The sequence below is a fragment of the Apodemus sylvaticus genome, chromosome 22 (genome assembly GCF_947179515.1).
Source record: "Apodemus sylvaticus chromosome 22, mApoSyl1.1, whole genome shotgun sequence".
Classification (NCBI taxonomy): domain Eukaryota; kingdom Metazoa; phylum Chordata; class Mammalia; order Rodentia; family Muridae; genus Apodemus; species Apodemus sylvaticus.
The window spans coordinates 46822060-46843938 of NC_067493.1; the positions used below are offsets into that span (position 1 = coordinate 46822060).

Consider the following 21879-nt stretch of genomic DNA (forward strand, 5'->3'; position numbering starts at 1 on the left):
GTCCACAAGCACACACACACATACAACATTCACTAAAAATAATAAAAGACTCTTAAAGCACATTCCAGCCACTGTGTTCACAATTATGCCTCAGTTCTGCACACTCTCAGCCAGATCTCCAATTTAGTTGCAAACGCTGTGGAGGTGTGTGGGTCGGGTCAGGGAGGTGTGTGGTCAGGGAGGTGTGTGGGTCAGGGAGGTGTGTGGGTCAGGGAGGTGTGTAGGTCAGGAGGTGTGTGGGTCAGTTCAGGAGGTGTGTGGGTCAGTTCAGGAGGTGTGTGGGTCAGGGAAGTGTGTGGGTTGGGTCAGGAGGTGTATGCATGCCAAACATGACAACAAAGTGGGTCAGTGGGTTTTAGAAACGATGATAATCCCAGCATTGTACGTAAACTTCATTGTACGTAAAATTATATCCTTAAATTTACTATCTCTGTTCCCTTGGGTGAATGGGAAGGAAGGGAAATGTACAGAAAAAACCAAAACACCCCCCTTCAAATCTTTTAGGCAGAAAAAAAAAAAAGGCAGGACATTCTGCACGTAACTGGCTGCTCTAGGCCCAAGTAAACGCCCAGGTAGGGGAAATGGTGCCCACAGAAAGTGCTGGAAACTGTCTAGGAAAGTGCTTTCCACTCACAGGTTAAGTGATTTGCCCACAGTCATTCGGCTCTGACAGAGGAACTAGGACAGAACCTAGAATGTCCCACTGACCCGAGACAATCTCTGACAACATCAAGAGAAGCAGGGAGTTGGCCCAGCAAAGGTCCTGCTGGCCCGCACCCTAGCTCCAGGACCCAAGTGCTGCAGAAAACATGTCCTCCGGGAGGCTGTGCTCTGACCTCTGCACTGTGCTGTGGCACCCGTGACCCCACACACAAAATAAATAAATGAAATGGAATGACAAAAAGCGGTCAGGGGACTGCACATTGGCTCAGAAGGTGAAGTGTTTGGTGCCAAGGCCTGACCGCCTGAGTCTGATGCCTGTGGGAAGGGCACAATGGACCCCCTCCCGAGTTGTCCTCTGACCCACATCAACGGGTGCACACACATACACTGCTAATAAAATAAAGACTTTAGGCTGGGCGGTGGTGGCGCACACCTGTAATCCCAGCACTCTGGGAGGCAGAGGCAGGCGGATTTCTGAGTTTGAGGCCAGCCTGGTCTACAGAGTGAGTTCCAGGACAGACAGGGCTATACAGAGAAACCTTGCCTCAAAAAACCCCCAAAAATCCAAAAACCAAAACAAAAAAAAAAAAGAGAGAGAGAGAGAGAGAAAAAGAAAAAGAAAAAGAAAAAAGAAAGACTCTAAAGGAAGGAAAGTTACTACTAAGCTGAACCCAGGAGAGTGCTCAGTGGAGGAAGACAGACGTGGGCGAGAGCGTCTGTGGAGGGCTCAGGGACATCTTATGACACTGAGCAGAAGCTCACTTTAAATTTAAGTGTGGGCAAGGGGGGAGAGGGGGCCCTAGTAACCAGAAAGGTTCTGGCAATTATGATCCTGGGCAAGATTGATGGCGCACACCTTTGATCCCAGCACTCAGGCTGGGCAGCAGCTCTCTGAGTTCGAGGCTAGCCTGGACTACAGGTAGAATCTGGTTTGTCTGGCTCTCAGTGGGGGCTGTAAGGAGGCCACAGACTTTCTACTCACCCAGCAAGGGGACTTTGTTCTGCAGCAGCTCGCAGTAGCTCGTGGTGAGAATCCCAACAGGGTTGCTGGGGACAAAGCGTCCTTCCTTCACCAACCGCTCACATGTTCGCATTAAAGTCCCTGAGAACTGAGATGGGTCCACTCCATAGTCTCTCCACCCTCCGACGCCATCCGCAACTCCTGAAAGAGAAATTGCCCTGTCAGACCCTGAGCGTTGACTGAGAACGCAGCGGTGAGGCAGAGCTCCTCCCTCCCATGCGCAAGGCCCCAAGTTCCCTCCCAAGGACCGCCTAAAACAAGAAACCACAGTTCACCAACGTCCCAGCACCCCTTCTGCCAGTTCTCCCTAACGGCTCACCCAAGCACACTGGTGTGCACACTCACAAAGCCTCATTTGGGAGTGTCACTGCACAAAGGAACCTGGCCTTTAGAATAAATATATATGAATAAGCAATAGCACACGCCTTAATCCCAGCACCTGGGAGGCAGAGTCGGAGGGAGCTCCGGGTCTGAGGCCAGCTGGGTCTACAGAACGAGCTCCCGGACAGCAAGGAGACCCTGGGATAGAACGGACTAGATTGATTTATGTGAGGGTCTTCCTGGCATCGTGTGCTGCGGCCTGCAGAGGGCGGAAGACACTGGAGCCTCTGTGAGCCGCTATGTGGATGCTGGGAACTGAATTCAGGTCCTCTGCCAGAGCGGCCAGTGCCCTGAACTACTGAGCCACCTCTCCAGCCCCTGGCTTTTTTTCTTTAAGTGCCAATGTCAATGGTGATAACTGTAGGGCCAGAGCTGGGAATTAGAACGAGGAAGAAAAAAGCAGAGCTAGAACAAGTGCTCATGCGCACAGAGCCAGGTCCCAGAAACACCAACAAATGAAGAATAAAATGGAAACCACATTCCATCTCTTTCCTCCTCCTTCAGAGAAAAACAAAACCCTGCCCTGTCCAGCTGGCCAGGCCATGTGTGCTGAGGGGCTCTGGGAAAGGCTACTCCACACTGAGGTTTGCTGAGTGGACTGTGAGAACTTAGAAGGCACAAGGGAGGGTGCTCTCGCTGTTTTATACTGACTAGAGATTCCAACAACACTCTGGGAGCTCGGTCCGGTACTGCAGGGCCATAATCCAAGCTACTCGGGAAGACTGTAACTACCGGCCAGGCTGGACAATTTCTTGACTCGGCCTCAGTAAGTCAGTGAGAAAGGGGCAGGGTGGGGCACAGCTCAGGGGCAGGGCAGGGTGGGACACAGCTCAGGGGCAGGGCTCCTGCCTAACATTCACAAGACCCAGTGCTGCAAACAGAACATTTTAGTAGAAATTACTAGAGAGGTTGATTTCAGATTTTCCTTTTTCTTTCTCCCCCCCCACCCCTTTTTGAATCAAGGTGTCTCTGTGTAGCCCTGGCTGTCCTGGAACTCACTCTGTAGACCATACTGGCCTTGAACTCAGAAATCCGCCTGTCTCTGCCTCCCAGAGTGCTGGGACTACAGGTGTGTGCTACTACTACCTGGCTTCACTTTTTCTTAACATATTTAAATGATTCTATTCTACCGGATCATGCTAGTGTAAACTTTCACAGGCCACAGCACAGAGTCTGCTCGGCGCTCCCTTTAGCACCAGGGAACGAGTGTTCAGTCAACAGAACCTGCACGTCACTGCGTCACTGCTGTACCGTATCCCATCGCGCCCCTTGCAAAACAACTAGCGTCTTAACTCTTTCCAAAGTTAAAATCAATTCCTGCCTACTGGTGTTAAAGAAACAGAAAAGTGTCAGACATGTGCACGCTATGAAGGTTTTCTATGACTTTTCTGGAAGGATCTATAAGAAATATGAACAATAATTGTTTAGAAATAAGGGACTGATTTCTCAATGTCTAGGGCAGGGGTTCTCAACCTGCGGGTTCTGATCCTTTGGGGTCAAACAACCATTTCACGGGGTTCACCTGAGACCATCAGAAAAGATATTTACATTATGACTCATGATAGTAGCAAAATTACAATTATGAAATAGCAACAGAATAATGTTCTGGTTGGGGGTCACCACCACATGAGGAACTGTATTGAAGGGCTCGCAGCATTAGGAAGGTTGAGAACCGCTGCTCTAGGAGTAACTGGAGTCACAGCTCAGGGTAACGTTAGAACACCTGCCTGGAATGCGTGAACTCTGTGACATACCATCTGGTACTATTCTTATCTTCACCAAAAGCATATGCCACAGCTTTATCTTACTGTGCGTATGTTATATGTATATGCACATGTGTGTGAAGACAAGAAGTCAACAACTTTCTATCTTACTATCATCATTTGTGTGTGTGTAAAATGGAACCACAGTGCCCTTGTGGAGGTCAAGGAACACCTCCATCATGGTGGTTTTCTCCATCCACCTTGTGTGGCTCCTGGGACTCCAGGTCACCAGGCTCGCACGGAAAGCAGCCTTGCTGACCACTGAGCCACCTCGCTGGACAGCCCCTCCCCCAGCACTGCGACCACAGGGTACACTGCCACCTTAGCCTTTTCCGTGGCTGCTGGAAGCAAGCTCCGGTTGTCCGGTTGTCATGCCTATGCGGTGGGCACTTCGCCCACAACAGATGCTGGCAGCTCCCTATCTTCCAAAAGTTTATTTTTAAATTTGAGGGGAGGGGCAGACAAGATGGCTAAGTTGATAAGAGGCAAGCAGAATTTGATTTTTAATTAAGTAAACAAGCATGGTGGCTAATACCAGTAATCCCAACCCTGGGGAGCTGGGAAAACAAGAGCTCAAGGCCAATCACTCAGAGATAGTGAGTTGGAGGCCAGGGTGAGCTACACACACACACACACATGGATGCACATACACAGGTACATGCACACACACATCAAAAAGAAGAAAAAAGCAGGTTTGCGTGTTTATTTCTTATTTATTTGTATTGTAAGGCCGGAGCACTCTACTACCTAGCTACATCTCTGGGCCAAATCTAGCTCCTTCTGAGTGTGAAATACCCCTCCCACACAGCATTTACATTTGTGTACATTCATCTGTCGCAGGCATCTTCCAAGCACGTACGTGGACAACCCTGGCTTACCATGGTGAACACAGGAAGCTCCCTGGTGGAGCATGTGGGAAACAGAAGGAGCGAGCGGAGGAGGAGACAATGGCGGCAGCTTCCTCCACAGCCTGTGACCACCAGCAAGCTGAGCCTCCCTTTGGAGCAATTCCAAGCCAGCTGATGGGATGGGAATGAAGCCTGGCCTCTGTGTCAGAATAACGGGGTGGAGGAGAGGGCGACAGCAGAGGCGCTTCAAGCCTGACTGTGAATGGGGTGCTGTTGACTGAATGAGCCATACTCGCCTCCACCTCCCTGATGATACACGGGGAACTTCCCACATCACTGAGTTCACGCACAATGATGGCAGCGCTGACAAAGGCGAAGGCAGGCCCCTTGGGCCTGCTCTGTGGGAAAGCCCACCTCAGTGGGAGCTGCCAGGTGAGGTTTGCAATCACGGAAACCTGGGAACCTAGCAGCAGCTGGGGGTACAGGGAAGAGCCACAGGAGACACCCCTCAGCTCACAGGAGCAGGTGTAGACAGGGAAGAACAGACAAGGGGAGAATGCTTAGGCCGTGCTTCTGAGGAACTCTTACTTCACAGGGCTTAAATGTTAATGATTTATGTTAAAACACAGAATTGGAGATTCCAGTCCTGGGCACACCATCCGATGATGAATCAGGCATTCTCTACTGCACGCACAGGGGAAGAATTTGCTCTTAACCAGGCCCTGGTCCAACAACCACAATTAACTTAAATTACAAATCAGCGGGCTGAGTGGCTGGACAGTCCTTCCTTCCATGCCAGCCATCTTCTCCAGGAGCTACCTGTTGCCTTTAGTGGACAGATCCCAGGCAAAATGCCACTGCTTAATCTCTTGAGGGGAAAAAGAAACTCAACATTACTTCAGCTTTCCCATGAAGCCAAAGAGGGAAATTTACATCTGGAAATCGCTCACTAACCTACCAGGGGAAGAGGTGGTGCGGGACCAGAGTAACCTGTACCTCGTGTATTTCTGACACTCAGACCACAAAGAGAAGGCGAGGCAAGCCTGAATAAAGCTGCTATTCAAAATGTCTATATAAAAGACAAAAGACCCAAATTGCTAAAACTGTGACTGGGAAGATTCCTAAAGCCAGTGCGCAGCAGCCCCGCACTAGAGTCCTAGCGTGAATGGGACATGTTTACTGGCCTTCTTTGCAATGGCATTCTAGCTGTCCCTAGAAGGTCCTCTAATTTTCATACGGAAGGGCATGGGAAGGACCTGTCTCACGGGGAGCTGATCCTCCTTGGGACTACTGGGGCAGAGAGCTGCTTGCTAGGAAATGTAAGGCACCCTGGATTACAGAACACTCAGTGCCAGCAACAAAACACTGCATAGCGGCCTTCGAGGTTCACTACGGAACACACAAAAAAGGTTTTGGGGTTTAATATGTTAATTAAGTGTATTAAATAAAATTAACTGCATTGTGTTGATCTAAGTTTTATTACACTTTTAATTAGGGGTGGGGAGAGACATAGGCATTCCAAAGTCCACGTCAGTCAAATATGTGGGAGTCCAGAGTTCTCCTTCCCCGTGTGTCCCAGGGAATCAGACTTAGTAGGCGAGCCTTTGCCTTCTGAGCATCTTTCTGGCTCTCAGTCTCCACTGTTTCCCCCAGGTCTGATCACTTATTTGTGACTTTTATTTATTTTGGACTGAACTCAGAAGTAGAAGCACTCAGCAAGCAAAGCCTACATCTCCTGGTAATCTGTTCCTGGCAGTTTTCTTTGGCTTCCTTCCTTCTCTTGGCCAAACGTTTATCCAGCAGCCTCTCATTTTCCTTTATTCTGTTTCTTCAGAGCAATAGGTCTATGTTGCAGGACCCGTGTAATAAGACGCTCGATCTTGGGGGCATTAGTCCTGGCCTCTCGTTTTCTTTGTTTAAAGGCTTCTGATGACATTTGGTGGGAATTATCTCCTTTAGAGAGATTAAAAAGCTTTTGGATTCTGCTGGCTCTTTTAAGCCCCAACTGCCAGGGAACAGCAGTATCTGTCAGTCCAGGAGTATCGTCCTCTGTCTTCGGTTTTACAGTAGCCAAGTTGAGAACACTCAGATTGGCACCCACAATGCATCTGTAAAGAGAGTTGTGCCTCCTCTCTCCAGCTCTCCTCAGTCTACAACAAGAAACCTAACTCAACAGCAGGAGCACTCTCCCAGGGTCAGGACTTGGTTCCATGGGAAAACGGCCTCCTTGCCGTTGCTCTGGACCGCACGGCTTCCCACTCTTCCCCAGCGTGCTGAAGGCCCTGCCGCCCATGCTGTGCTGTGTGCTGTGTGAAACTTGGGAAGTCTTTCCCCTTGTAGACTAGTGAGCAATTCCCAGACATAAACTAAAGTTTTCCCTCTATGGCTTTATTGGAAAGTTGGAGTGCTGTTTGGGTTTTTTCCCCCTCAAGAGATTGAGCCGTGGCATTTTGCCTGGGATCCTTGTCTGATGAAGGCAACAGGTATCCGAAAGGTCGTGCTACCCCGGGAGACGCCTGGCGGTGTGGAAGGGCTGTCCAGTCATCCACACCCTGCTATCCCACATGAAGCTTTCGATGAGTTTCTGACAGCGAGTGTCTGGGAAGGAGATACTCAGCTCCATCCTGACACAGCCCGGAAGGGGTCATCAGAGCTCCTTTCTTTGTTTTCTTTTTGTTTTCTATACAGGGTTTCTCTGTGCAGCCCTGGTTGTCCTAGAACTCACTCTGTAGACTAAGCTGGCCTCGAACTCACAAAGACCCACTTGCCTCTTCTGGGATTAAAGGCTTGGCCACCATAGCCCAGTGGCCTCCATGTTTTTGAAACAGATTTATACCATGTTGCCAGGCCAGTCTCAAGCAATACTCCTGCCTCAGGCTCTGCAGTGGGTGGGACTATAGTCCCAGCTGGCACGCGGCCCCTTCACTTTGACTGTAACTACTAAGAACTCCAAGACTGCACACGTGGCTTGCAGGATCTTGCCACAGGACAGCACTACTTACACAACAGAAGGCTGCCAAGGCGGCTCCCGAGTGGTAAAGACAGAAGCGAAGCTGCGTTTTATGAGAACAATCCTCAGAGCAGGTGCAGAGAACGGTCTGGGAGCACGGAGAAATGGAGGGGCAGGGAGAAATGGAGGAGCACGGAGAAATGGAGGAGCACGGAGAAATGGAGGAGCACGGAGAAATGGAGGGGCAGGGAGAAATGGAGGGGCAGGGAGAAATGGAGGGGCAGGGAGAAATGGAGGAGCAGGAAGAAATGGAGGAGCAGGAAGAAATGGAGGAGCACGGAGAAATGGAGGAGCACGGAGAAATGGAGGGGCAGGGAGAAATGGAGGAGCACGGAGAAATGGAGGGGCAGGGAGAAATGGAGGGGCAGGGAGAAATTGAGGAGCACGGAGAAATGGAGGGGCAGGAAGAAATGGAGGGGCAGGGAGAAATTGAGGAGCAGGGAGAAATGGAGGGGCAGGGAGAAATGGAGGGGCAGGGAGAAATGGAGGGGCAGGGAGAAATGGAGGGGCAGGGAGAAATGGAGGAGCACGGAGAAATGGAGGAGCAGGAAGAAATGGAGGAGCACGGAGAAATGGAGGAGCACGGAGAAATGGAGGAGCACGGAGAAATGGAGGAGCAGGGAGAAATGGAGGGGCAGGGAGAAATGGAGGAGCAGGGAGAAATGGAGGAGCACGGAGAAATGAAGGAGCAGGGAGAAATGGAGGGGCAGGGAGAAATGGAGGAGCAGGGAGAAATGGAGGAGCACGGAGAAATGGAGGAGCAGGAAGAAATGGAGGGGCAGGGAGAAATGGAGGAGCAGGGAGAAATGGAGGAGCACGGAGAAATGGAGGAGCAGGAAGAAATGGAGGAGCACGGAGAAATGGAGGAGCACGGAGAAATGGAGGGGCACGGAGAAATGGAGGGGCAGGGAGAAATGGAGGGGCAGGGAGAAATGGAGGAGCACGGAGAAATGGAGGAGCAGGAAGAAATGGAGGAGCACGGAGAAATGGAGGAGCACGGAGAAATGGAGGGGCACGGAGAAATGGAGGGGCAGGGAGAAATGGAGGGGCAGGGAGAAATGGAGGGGCAGGGAGAAATGGAGGGCCGGGCAGAGAAGGTTACGATTAGGGCTAGAACAGGCGATTGCTGAAATAACCAGCAGGGACTCCTGGAGCCCAACCACATCATACTCCACATCAATACATTTCTGGGTTTTGTTTTGTTTTTGAGGCAGGATCTCTTTATGTAGTCCCAGCTGTCCTAGAACTTGCTATGTAGGCCAGGCTGGCTTTGACCTCACAGAGATCCTCCTGGTTCTGCCAGGAAGTGGAAGGAATTGCCGGGCTATGTGCTCAAAGTGGTTTTATTTTAGGAATGAGAATCCTGGTCAAACGGCTCACCCATTTTACATTCTGTGTACTGTCTTAGATCAGATAAGTGATTGAGGTCAAGGAAGTACCGTGTGCCCAGCCTGTGATCTATTCCCCAAGCAGAGAAGGAGGCTGAGTTAGTGAGTGGCCCTTAATGCCACCTGAAGTCAGCATGCAGAAGCTGCCTTTAATTCACTGCAACTATCTTATGTCTCCAGGAGCAGCTTGAGTGACTCCTTTGACCCTAAATTCAATCACCACAACTCTCATTAGATTAAGATCATGGGCACACATCAGAAGAGCTGAGCAGACGCCTGAGAAGACACTGAGGAGAGCGGAAGGCCTCTCTCTGGCCCCGTCGCTACAGCCTGACCTGGAAGTGATCAACCACACACTACTTAGGAAGTGACCAACTACACACTACTTAGGAAGTGACCAACCACACACTACTTAGGAAGTGTCCAACCACACACTACTTAGGAAGTGATCAACCACACACTACTTAGGAAGTGACCAACCACACACTACTTAGGAAGTGACCAACTACACACTACTTAGGAAGTGACCAACCACACACTACTTAGGAAGTGTCCAACCACACACTACTTAGGAAGTGATCAACCACACACTACTTAGGAAGTGACCAACCACACACTACTTAGGAAGTGATCAACTACACACTACTTAGGAAGTGACCAACCACACACTACTTAGGAAGTGACCAACCACACACTACTTAGGAAGTGATCAACTACACACTACTTAGGAAGTGATCAACCACACACTACTTAGGAAGTGATCAACCACACACTACTTAGGAAGTGACCAACCACACACTACTTAGGAAGTGACCAACCACACACTACTTAGGAAGTGATCAACTACACACTACTTAGGAAGTGATCAACTACACACTACTTAGGAAGTGATCAACCACACACTACTTAGGAAGTGATCAACCACACACTACTTAGGAAGTGACCAACCACACACTACTTAGGAAGTGACCAACCACACACTACTTAGGAAGTGATCAACTACACACTACTTAGGAAGTGACCAACCACACACTACTTAGGAAGTGATCAACTACACACTACTTAGGAAGTGACCAACCACACACTACTTAGGAAGTGATCAACCACACACTACTTAGGAAGTGACCAACCACACACTACTTAGGAAGTGATCAACCACACACTACTTAGGAAGTGATCAACTACACACTACTTAGGAAGTGACCAACCACACACTACTTAGGAAGTGACCAACCACACACTACTTAGGAAGTGATCAACTACACACTACTTAGGAAGTGACCAACCACACACTACTTAGGAAGTGACCAACCACACACTACTTAGGAAGTGACCAACCACACACTACTTAGGCCATTACACTTGGGGTTTGCTTTTTGAGAGAGGGTCTGTCTCTCTCTCTCTCTCTCTGTCACCTGAGGCTGTCCTTGAAATCTCCTTTCTGGCCTGACCTCCTGAATGATTACAGGCAGGAGCCACTTATAAGACACAGATCTTAGGAGTTTTAAAAAACATGGTGTTAGCCAAGCAGTGGTGGCGCACGCCTGTAATCCCAGCACTTGGGAGGCAGAGGCAGGTAGATTTCTGAGTTCGAGGCCAGCCTGGTCTACAGAGTGAGTTCCAGGACAGCCAGGGATACACAGAGAAACCCTGTCTCGAAAGAACAAAAAACAAAACAAAACAAAACAAACAAAAAACCAAAAACATAGTGTTACGTTTTCCATGTACTAATTTCCTAAGTGAAGAAATGCAAATGAAGCAAAGCCAGCTCCGCCCCCTCCCACTACCAGGCCGACCGCTCGCAGCATTCCATTCTTGGAGCCCCTCCCACCTCAGGGCTTTCTTTCTCACCTTTCCTTAACAAATTATTCTTTGCTCAGTTCAATTTATTGAAATAAATCAATAAATTTCAATTTATTTTGAAAGTTTTATTTACTTATTTTATGTACATGAGGTACACTGTGGCTCTCTTCAAACACACCAGAAGAGGGCATCAGACCGTATTATAGATGGCTGTGAGCCACCATGTGGTTGCTGGGAATTGAACTCAGGACCTCTGGAAGAGCAGTCAGTGCTCTTAACCACTGAGCCATCTCTCCAGCCTCTCTAACTATTTTTATAAATGGAATCTAAGTAACAATTTTTCATTTTTTAAATTAGAATACTTTCCCCTTCACCTGTCACCGCCATACAAAAATGGCACTGAAGGGCTGGGATGGAGTTCATCTGCACAGGGCAAGTCCAGCAGCCCTGTGCCCGGAGCTCAGTCCTCAGCATGGCAGGCACTTTAAACTGTGTCTCCCCAGCAGCTTGCTGTCACTCTGCAGAAGGCAGGCCCTGGGGAGGCCTTGAAGCCAAGCTGCCCTCAGCAGGAATGCCTCCAACAGCCACAGCAGGTACACGCTGAGACTGCTTTTCTTTTTTAAGGTGTGTGTGTGTGTGTGTGTGTATATACACATACCAATGCCACATGTGTGTAGGTCCTGAAAAGTCCTGAGAGTGTCAGGTTCCCTTGGGCTAGAGTTATAGGTGGTGGTGAGAAACTCAACTTGGGTTCTGGGAACCAAACGTGGGCCCTCTGCAAGAGTGATACTGGATCTTAATGCAGAGCTGTCTCTCCAGCCTCTTCTCAGTCCCCTTACACACACCTCCCAGACTGACCTTTGATTAGGTCTCTGGACAATGACGCCTAGAGAACGCTGCCTTCCAGTTCTAATATAAACACCAGTGAAGGACACACGGCACTTCACCTCTATCACAACATATTTAACTCAGGCCACAGCAAAACTGCCAACTGCACACAGCATTGGCCATGGGAGCACGTCTCACTGACGCAGGAGCCTTACACTCCAGCAAAGAAGTTGCTTCTCAGGGGTTGGTTTTCTGTCAGTAAAACACATCTCATGTGGCTTGGATGGGAGTACCTGCTATAAAGGGAAACTCTAGGACAGAAGCCTATGACTCAAGCTGGAGCTAAGGGCTGAGTAACAGATCAGGAGCCGCTCGCTCACAGGCGGGCGGGTCGACTGAGACAGCACTTAGCAGTGTTTCTCCACCTCTATAGAGATGGAGACTCTCACCAGGCCAGAGCTCCCCTGCAGCACTGGCAAGGCATCACAACACAAAGACCAGGATCCGATGAAGATGAGATCTAAGCACACAGTTAACTCTGTAACAATAGGAACAAGTCATATTTACACCAACATTTCTGAAGCTTCAACTACTGGGGCATTGGGGAACCCTCCCCTGTGACTCAGGACTGAGAAATGTATCTGCAAATGATTATCCCAAAGGGAATGAAAAAAAGCAAGATTACTGAAAAACTATGTTCGCCCCTCAAGTTGCTGCCCAGTCCAATGGACGCTGATGGTCCTCAGTCCTCAGGGGAGGGATCACAGGGGTTACAGTGTTCTGCCAGCCTAACACATTCCCTCTGCACAAAGCTTCCTCAAAGCAACCACCGTGCATCAACCACAAAGAAACCTGCGTCTGCCGGCTCCAGAGGGAGCCTCCACTAAGCTCTCTAAGGAGAAAAGCTAAGATCAGGCTCAAGGACAGAGAGGAAGAAAGGATCCACCCTGTGAGAAACCCAGACTCTGCCAAAGAAATGGACTGCCCAGGGCACCAGTCACGAGACCCAAGCAGGGGCAACGGCCTATTCTAGAGGTTTCAGAATGTGAGCAAGGGAAAAATAACCACTTATTCCTTAGCCTAGTAAACATGAAGACTACTCAGTAATGAAGCTAAAAGAATGTGCACATATGCACCACACACACACACCTATCTTTGTTGTTTTTAAAAGCAGTAAGAAGCCCTGGAAGGAGGGTGAGGAAACAAGAATGTGAAGAGAAACTGAAATAACGTGTGGTGTGTGTGTGTGTGTGCGTGTGCGTGTGCGCGTGTGTGGGCACAGAACTGACGGAGCGAGCCTTCCTCAGAACTCTCTGCCTTACTTCTTGACACAGGGCGTCACTTTGGCTCTCCAACTTTAGCTCCCCATAACCAATAACTCAAGCTCCAGTGGTGCTGACTTCTCTGGCCTCAGAGAGCACTTGTACTCTCTCATGCATTCTCTCCCCCCATGCCCTCTGCTACACACACACACACACACACACACACACACAACCAAAATTAAAAAAAAATCTTAAAAAAAAAAAAGCAGCTGGGTGTGGTGGTACATACATACCTTTAATCCTAGTACTTGAGAGACAGAGAGGTGGATGTCTGTGAGGCCAGACCTGTATGGAGGCCTGGTCTACACAGCAAGTTCCAGGATAGCCAGAGTTACATAGTAGAGCCCGTCTTTTTTTTTTTTTTTTTAAAGACATATGCTTACTGTTACTGTGGAATTATCTATTCTAGCTCAACTGCCAACGGCAGCTTGGCGAACTGGTTGGTAACTTACAGATTTACTATGAATTGCTGGCCAGCCAGACTCCCTCCACACACCACAGAGCTGATGGCTGTCTCTCTGAAGCCACTTCAATCCTTTTTGGCCTCCAACACAATCCTCCCCAAATGTTGAGTGCTGTTAACTTTGCTCTCTGGTCTGGAGGAAGCAGCCAACGGGCCATCACTTGGGAGGAGAGAGGTCCTGCCCGGGCCGTGCCTACGGTCAGCTGAGGGCCTAGGAAGGGCTGTCCACGGGCCGTGCCTACGGTCAGAGCTGAGGGCCTAGGAAGGGCTGTCCACGGGCTGTGCCTGTGGTCAGCTGAGGGCCTCGGAAGGACTGTCCACGGGCTGTGCCTGTGGTTAGCTGAGGGTCTCGGAAGGGCTGTCCACGGGCACTCTTCTGAACGGCATCTGTTGGCCTGCATTGACCCCTTGGGATGAGAGAGGGCTTTTCTTTGTTTTAATTTGTAAGATTAAATCTACACCATTGACCCTAAGGATTAATCTAATATTTCTAACACCTGAGTGCCCCTTTTCCTCCTCTCTACCCTCTACACCAAAGTCTGACTGCCTGGCCCTTAATTCCTAAACTCATTCAATCCTTCTGTCTCACCTCTCCAATGTAATAGGTAGGAAACAGGATACCTCAAAAAACCGTGTATGTTTAACCTAATCTCGGTAGTGCCTGCTTTTTTCATTCCTCTGTAACGTAAGGAGCTGGGCCTGACCAGAACAGCAACCCCTGAGAGAAGATGAGTGCCCCAGGCAGGCCTTGCAGTGCCCCCCACCCCAAGCCCCGTCCTCTGGGCTGGAGAGACGGATTAGCAGCTAAGAGCCCTGGCTGCTCTCCCAGAGGACCTGGGTTCCACTTCCAGCATCCACCTAGCAGCTCACAACTGTAACTCCTGTTCCAGGAGATTTGAGACCCTTACACAGACAGACAGACAGACAGACAGACAGACATGCAAGCAAAATATTAATGAGCATAAAATAAAAATAGCCAGGTATGGTGGCACATGTCTGTAATCCCAGCACTTGGGAGGCAGACGCAGGCAGATTTCTGAGTTCGAGGCGAGCCTGGTCTCCAGAGTGAGTTCCAGGACAGCCAGGACCACACAGAGAAACCCTGTCTCAAAAAATAATAACAATTATTATTATTAATAATAAACCCCACCCACCAACAGCTGGCCATGTACAGTGAGGCCTCAGTGCCACCACTGTCTGTACCCAACCCTGCTGCAGTAAGTGGGCACCTCACGGCAGCCTGCAGATGAGTGATTTCTTCTTTTTCAAAAACATTTTTATGTTTTAAATCTTCATTTTATGTATCTGTATGTTTCTGTGTATTCTACATGTAAGCAGGTGTGTTCAGAGGACACAGCAAGAGGTAGATTCCCCAGAGCTGGAGTGCTGGGCACTGCAAGCCTGACGTGGGTCCTGGGGACAGAACGCAGACCCTCTGCCAAGGCGGCTAAAGGGCTGTCTAGCATTGAGTCATCTGTGCTGGATAGTTTGATGTCAATTTGACACAAAATAAAGCCATCTGAAAGGACGGGACATTAATTAACAAAATGACTCTGGAGAGATGGCTCAGAGGTTAAGCACTGGCTACTTACTCTCTTCCAGAGGTCCTAAGTTCTATTCCCAGCAACCACATGGTGGCTCCCAACCATCTGTAATGGGATCTGGTGCCCTCTTCTGGTGTGTGGGCATGCATGCAGACAGAGTACTATATACATAATAAATACACCTTTACCAAGGAAAAAATAGAAAATGCTACCATAGAAGCCAAACATTGGCCAGGCAGTAGTGTTCAGGAGGCAAAAGCAGGTCAATCTTTGAGTCTGAGGCCAGCCTGGTCTACAGAGTGAGTTCCAGGACAGCCAGGGTTACACAGAAAAACCCTATCTCAAAAAAACAAAAAATGGAAAAAGAAAGAAAACAGAAGACCTCCACAAGATCTAGTCATAGGGCATTTTTTAAAAAATTAGTGATTGATGGGGGAGGGGTGCAGGCAGTTATTGTGGGTCGTGCCATCCCTGGGCTGGTGGTTCTGGGTTCTAAAAGAAAGCAGGCTGAGCAAGCCATGGGGGTCAACCCAGTAAGCAGTGCCCTCCATGGCCTCTGCATCAGCTCCTGCCTCCAGGTTCCTGCCCTGCTTGAGTTCCTGTCCTGACTCCCTTCAGTGATGAACTGTGAGGAAGTGTAAGCTGAATACCCCCTTTCCTCCCCCAGTGGTTTTGGCCATGGTGTCTGACACAGCAATAATAACCCTAATTAAGACACCATCTCAACAGATCAGGTCAGTTCACTAATGCACTATGTGTGTTGTGTGCACGTGTGCAGGGGAGAACGCCACAGCTACCATGGAGGTCAGAGGACAACATGTGGGACTCAGGTCTCTCTTTCACCGCTGTGTGAAGTCCGAGGATAGAACTCAGGCCGTCAGGCTTGGCAGCAAGCTCCCGCAGTTGCCAAGCCATCTCTCCAGCCCTGATTAATTTATGTCCTATACTTTCAAGATTTTTAATAATATCATCAATACATTTTTTACAACAAAAACTATGTAAATCCAATTAAAACTATATCCTTCACTTATATTCAACACTGAAGTTACTCAGCACATTTGTTGACACCTACTGTATGCAAGGGTTACAAGACAGCTCTACAGGGATTTAGATTTCTAAGAGTTCCTGCCCATAGAAGCAGTTACTCCTGTGCTTGGGTGGAGGTTAAGAGATTTAGGACAAGTTACAATAATACAACAAATTAGACATAAACCAGTATGATATGAGATAATATAAACAGTAAAAATGCAAGTAGGAGGCAGCACTAGAAGCACACTGGTGTAGTTCTAGCACTGAGTGAGTGAAAATAGGAGCTCAAGGCTAACCTGGGCTACATGAGACCCTATCTGTTCCTTTTTGAAGGAAACTCAAAAAGCAAAAACTAAAACAAAATCCTAAGCAGATTGTATATCTACAGGAAGGCCTGGGAAAGGGTCGGAATGGTGTGTCGGACAGAAGGGTGCTGAGACGGTTCCTGACATTTTCACCAAGAAGGATAAAGTACAAGTCAGGAAGGCTCAGGGAGAGAGAGCCCCATGGAGAGACTCGGCCTCCAGGTAAATGCCTCCTGAAGCCAGGCCAAGAACCTCTCACCATTAGTCGGTCCCAACAGGGCACTCAGCAGATCCCTGGAGGGACAGGCAGGCCTGCCGCCACCAAAGTCAACACGAGGCTCTGATTTGCCTCAATTGAGGGCTTTGTCCTACGATTAGCTTAGGTAGCGCTGATACCTGCACAGTATTCTGACTCAGCAAAAACCACCTCCAGGAAAGAAGTTACCATCAGTCTCCTTAAGCGGCAGTACTCTGGGCCAGGGAAGGCGAGGCAGATCTGGGCAACTCCAGCTAAGTCTTAGCCTAAGGCGAGTGTCCAGAAGCAGCCTTGCCATCTTCCCTTACAGGTGAGAGGCTCGCACCCTGACCCTCTGAGGACAGCAGTGAACTCTGCCCCCGTCAGAGTGCAGGTGCACGGAAGTCTGCGCGTTCAGAGTGCTGCGCACAGCTGGTTGTGAGAAGCGGGCTGCTGCGGATCATGGTGCACACCAGTAATCCTAGCACTGGGAAGGAGGCACAAGGATCTTGTGTTCACGGTCATTCTTGGCTTCATGGAGAGTTCAAGGTCAGCCTGGGATATGTCAGATCTTGTCTCAAGCAAACACACACACACACACACACACACACACACACGCACACGCACACGCACACGCACACACACACACACACGAGTGGGGATAGATGAAGCCCACAGGTAGAGCTGTGAAGCAGGCCGCGGCTTGGGGCCCACAGCACAGACAGAAATCAAAGATTTTTAAAAAGGAACAGACAGGGCTGGGAGAAATGCCTAAGTGGCTAAGAGCTATTCTTCCAGAGAACCAGATCTGATCCACAGTATCCACATGGTGGCTCACAACTGTAAGTCCAGCCCCAGAAGATCCAATACCTTCTTCTGGCCTACATGGGCACCAGATACAGGCATACACATAGGAAATATCCATGCACATAAAGTAGTAATAAAAGCTTAAAGCAGTACAGCGGCTGGTACAGTCTCCAGGGGGCAGGGCAGGGCTCCCAGCTATTCTGACTGCCATTCATAAGCCGCCAGGCAGCTCTCCAGACACTGGTCTGTGGTCACAACCAAAAGACAATGTCCACTTACAGATAATGTATAAAAGATGAGTGAGAGGATCATTTCTGTTCTCCAGTCAACTCTCCAAGCCTGTCATTCAATAGCTCATTAAATATTTAACAGTGACATTTGCAAGTACTAAGGAAGAAGCATTTATTTGTCTGCAAAAAAACCCCCACAAAGGAACAGAAAGATGCACCTGCACTCTGAGGGCGGGACATGCTTTTTCCCCAGAAGCAACTTCATTTAACAAGGGTCTCTGGCACATGCTGCCTGCTATGCAGGGCTTGCTTCAAATGGGAATTCTAGACAATGAGCAACATACAAAGGGCTAGCCACAGTCTTCTGTCAGTGTGATAACCTCAATGGCTGCTAACATCTTCTCACCCCCAGTGGCTGGCCAACACCTTCCTACAGGCTGAGAGGTCCCTCAGCACCCTGGCCCTCAATGTCTGCATAGCACAGGTGACTCTCATAGGTGTTGCTGTCCCAGTACTCAGCACTCCACGAGCCTAGAGATACTGTCCCCAAGAGTCACTAAGAAACCCTACCTTTCACTCCCAAGCCTGGTCATTTCTCTTGGCAGTCCCAGCCCGTCACAAGCAGCCCTTCAGCCTGCACTTCCAGTGTAGAAATTCTGAGAATCTGCTGGGTGACAACCCATCCCAACCCTTCCTCCCTCCAGTGTCCTGTGACACTAAGTTGTAGTGATTCTGTCTGTCCTGCCTGGTCAGTGACTTCCAACTGCCCTGGTCCAGCCCGTGGAGCTCGGGTCTTTCGGCAGCTCCTGTTTTATCCAAAGCACCCACGTGCAGCTACCTCAGCGCCATGTCCGCAGACCCCTTCCGTGGACAGGCCATGCTCACTCGCTTGTATATGTGAAGTATTCCTTAGGACACAAGGCACTAGCACTGCTGCTTGCCTCTGAAGAGGGGCTTCAAAGCGGAGGCAGGGACAGGGGTGACTCTGGAGAGGGGCTTCAAAGCAGAGGCAGGGACAGGGGTGACTCTGGACTCCAAACCCGCTGCCAGGCTGGGAGCTCAGCTTGGAAACTCCTGAGAAGGTGAGTACGCCAGGCCACTGTCTCTCACACTGCTTTGTGTCTACTCCACGAACTAGTCTGGAGGCAAAGGCTCCATTTCCAGCTTGTTCCTGTCACAGGGCCATGTGTGTATTTTCAGAGAAGTGTCAACAAAGACTCAAGAGAGTAAAAACTTTGTGGTGACTTAGCTAAAATGTTGAAAAGCGTTTTCTACACTAATCAGTTTCGAATTTGAAGTCACACAGCACCCCATGAAGAAAGTGACAGTACCCGGTGAGGACATCCCAGATGAGATCTCATGTCACAGGAAAACTTGGAGACCCATGACCCACTAGTGGCCCACGCTTGGGTCTGGCTTTTCGGGAACACCTCAAGCCTGACCCCACCTGGAGCTGCTGTCCAACGCTGAAGTGAAAACACAGCGCTTCTGTCTGCCTCGCTCTGGGCCGCCAACCTTCAGCAGCTCTGATTCTGAGACGCCAGAAAACAGAAATGTGCAAGGTGATGGGAGCCTTGAAAGGTCAAAACAAGCTGTCAATAAAACAGTCTGTACAAAAAACAACAAAACAAACAAAACCACCAGCCTGCACATTCCTTCACCGGTCACACATTTATTTGAAGGAAGTCCCTTTGTGGACCCTGGTGGAGCTGCAGTCTCTTAGTAGTTTTTGTGATTCACACCGAGGACAGATATAAATTGTGGCCGGCCTAGTGAGTGTATACATGTTAGATGTGACCCCTCCGGGCCGACACGAAGCTTCCTGAAAAAACTGATCCACAGCGTCTGGATAGGCATCAACTGCGACCTTTCTGGAGAGTTTTCCAGTGCCATGTGCAACAGGGCCTTGTGCGCTCCCAGCCTGCTGCAGAGCTCCTTGGTCTGCCCTGAGGAGCATTCCAAATAAAGAGAGGCTCAGCTCACTGTCACTTTATAGCAGGAAACTAAGTACAACCTAAATAATACAGTAGAGGGCCAATTCAGTAAGTTCTAGTGTACACTGCAGGAGATGTGAGGAACTCTGCTCATCAGTATAGACACACCTACACCAAGACATGCAGTGTGGAACACAAGCTAGCACACGGCACTAGTGTGGCAAGGCCAGGGGAGCAGTGCTGATCACGGCCAAGGCATGTGCTACAGGTGGTTCACACACACCTCTTCCGAGCAGGCGTTATTTTATAAGCACAAGCTGAAGCACTAGGAAGGCAGCCGAGTCGCAGGTTCGAGACGAACTTCAACACTAGCCACCCCAAACCTACCGACTAGTCAACTTTGCAGATGAAGAACACGGCAGGGGACAGACCGGTGCAGCTGTGTCTGGAGCAGCAGAACCAACTGTTCTGCCAGTTCCAGTGCTGCCTCCAGGGGATGCGCTCAACTCTTGGAGTCAAGGTATGTAACATGGCTTAGAGGAAAGAAAGGGAGGTCTTCCCTCCTTACACAAAGGACCTGTCTGCCCCTGCAATCTACCCCCAGTCCCCACTTGGCATCTTACAGAAGCGCTCAGCCCCCTTTTCTACCGTAATGATATAAAACTAAACTGAAAGGGCTGTGCCAGGGCCAGCTCAAGCAAGTCTGAACGACTAGTGAGTGGCCTGTTATCAGCGCTATGTCCTCTGTAGCCTCTGCGAGGGCACTGGCCTTAGGACTGATTTTATAAACTTTTGGCCACAGAAAGAACACGAAGCTCACGTTCATAGGTGCTCCTAACAGCAGCAGTGCACGGGATGCCATGCACCGCTTCTCAAAGGGGTGGGAAGTCAACACGTATTTTGAAAGAAAAACTCACCAGGCATATTATTTTCAGTGGATTAAAGTCCAATTTCTTTAGAAATAAGATTCAAAATTACAAAATATTTTCCTGAGAAGTTTGAATCCCATGGCCTAGGCATAGCTGTAGAAAAGACATGGGGGACTACATGAAGGAATTTGGAGTTTAGCTCCAAGCTGACGCTATCCGCTTTGCCTGAGGGCATGCTCTTAGGTCACACTCTGACCTGGTGTGCTGTTCCTGGAGCACACAGGCCGGCACCAAGTCCACCTGGACTGCTTCAGCCATTCAGATTACACAGCGGAGCGATACCTTAGCACCCAAACCTTTCCCCCCACAGGCGCTCGGACTCCTCTGCACCCTACCTTTCCCAGAGATTTAACAAGTCTTTGCAACTCTCTAAAACGCATAAGCATTGTACTTCTAAAATCCAATGGCTTACTGGTCAGAAAGATCCATCCAGAGCCCTCTAGAGACTATTAACATCTTGAGGGAAAAGCTGGAAGTCGGGACAATGTCAAGTCGAACCCGAAGTCTCAGAATTACAACTGGTGGCCAGGAGAAGTAGCTGAAGGCAATGGGTGAAAGTGAAGGTGTCTCATAAGCACCTTCTAACTCACAGCAGGGCGGGGTGGGGCGGGGTGGCGCACAGCTCAGCAAACAGCAGGCACCCTCTCCAGCCCTGTCATTGGCCACCAGCATCTGAAAGCCACACAGCAGCTAGTCAGCACACAGCCCTGTCCCTGAGTCCAGACGGTTCCCTTTCCCAACAGTTCACTCTTTCTTTTTCTTCTTTCTTTTGTTGAGGTAGGGTCTCACCATGTAGCCCTGGCTATCCTAAAACTCACTATGTAGCCCAGGCTGACCTCAGACTAACAGAGATATGCCTGCCTCTACCTCTCAAGTGCAGAGATTAGAGGCCTGTATTACTAAGCTTAGTGACGTTTTCTCTTGAAAACACATAGAGTATGTGACATCAGGCATAGTTAAAGAACTGATTAATCTCAGAACTTTACATAGTTAATTACAAATTAAAAGTTAATTTTCTTTATCTAAAATAATTATATACACAAACTATATCAATATGATAATATGTCCAAGTAAATCCTCTCCCAGTTTTACACCTGAGAAGATTAAAATTACATGGTATAGCCAAGTGTGGTGGCATGTGCCTGCAATCCCAGCATTCAAAGGCCAAGGAGGAGAACCGCTCAGAGTTCAAAGCCAGTCTATGTAGTGAATGTCCATACACACTCCAAAATAATGGATAGCACCTGCTCACACAAAAGCTTATATACAAATATGCCAAATGTTGTTCACAGTATCAAATATGTGAAAATAAATACTGATACCAATGGATGAACAGATCAACAGAATGTAGTATACCCTTGAAACGGAATATTATG

General features: G+C 49.1%; 1 protein-coding gene across 1 annotated transcript in view; it reads right to left on the reverse strand.

The window, feature by feature from the left end:
• Nucleotides 1-21879, reverse strand: part of Pptc7 (protein phosphatase targeting COQ7) — a 41984-nt gene that overhangs the window by 13821 nt on the left and 6284 nt on the right. Inside the window, exon 2 of the mRNA XM_052168314.1 lies at nucleotides 1646-1825. Within this exon, the coding sequence (XP_052024274.1) occupies nucleotides 1646-1825 (180 nt within the window). The remainder of the gene's footprint in view (nucleotides 1-1645; nucleotides 1826-21879) is intronic.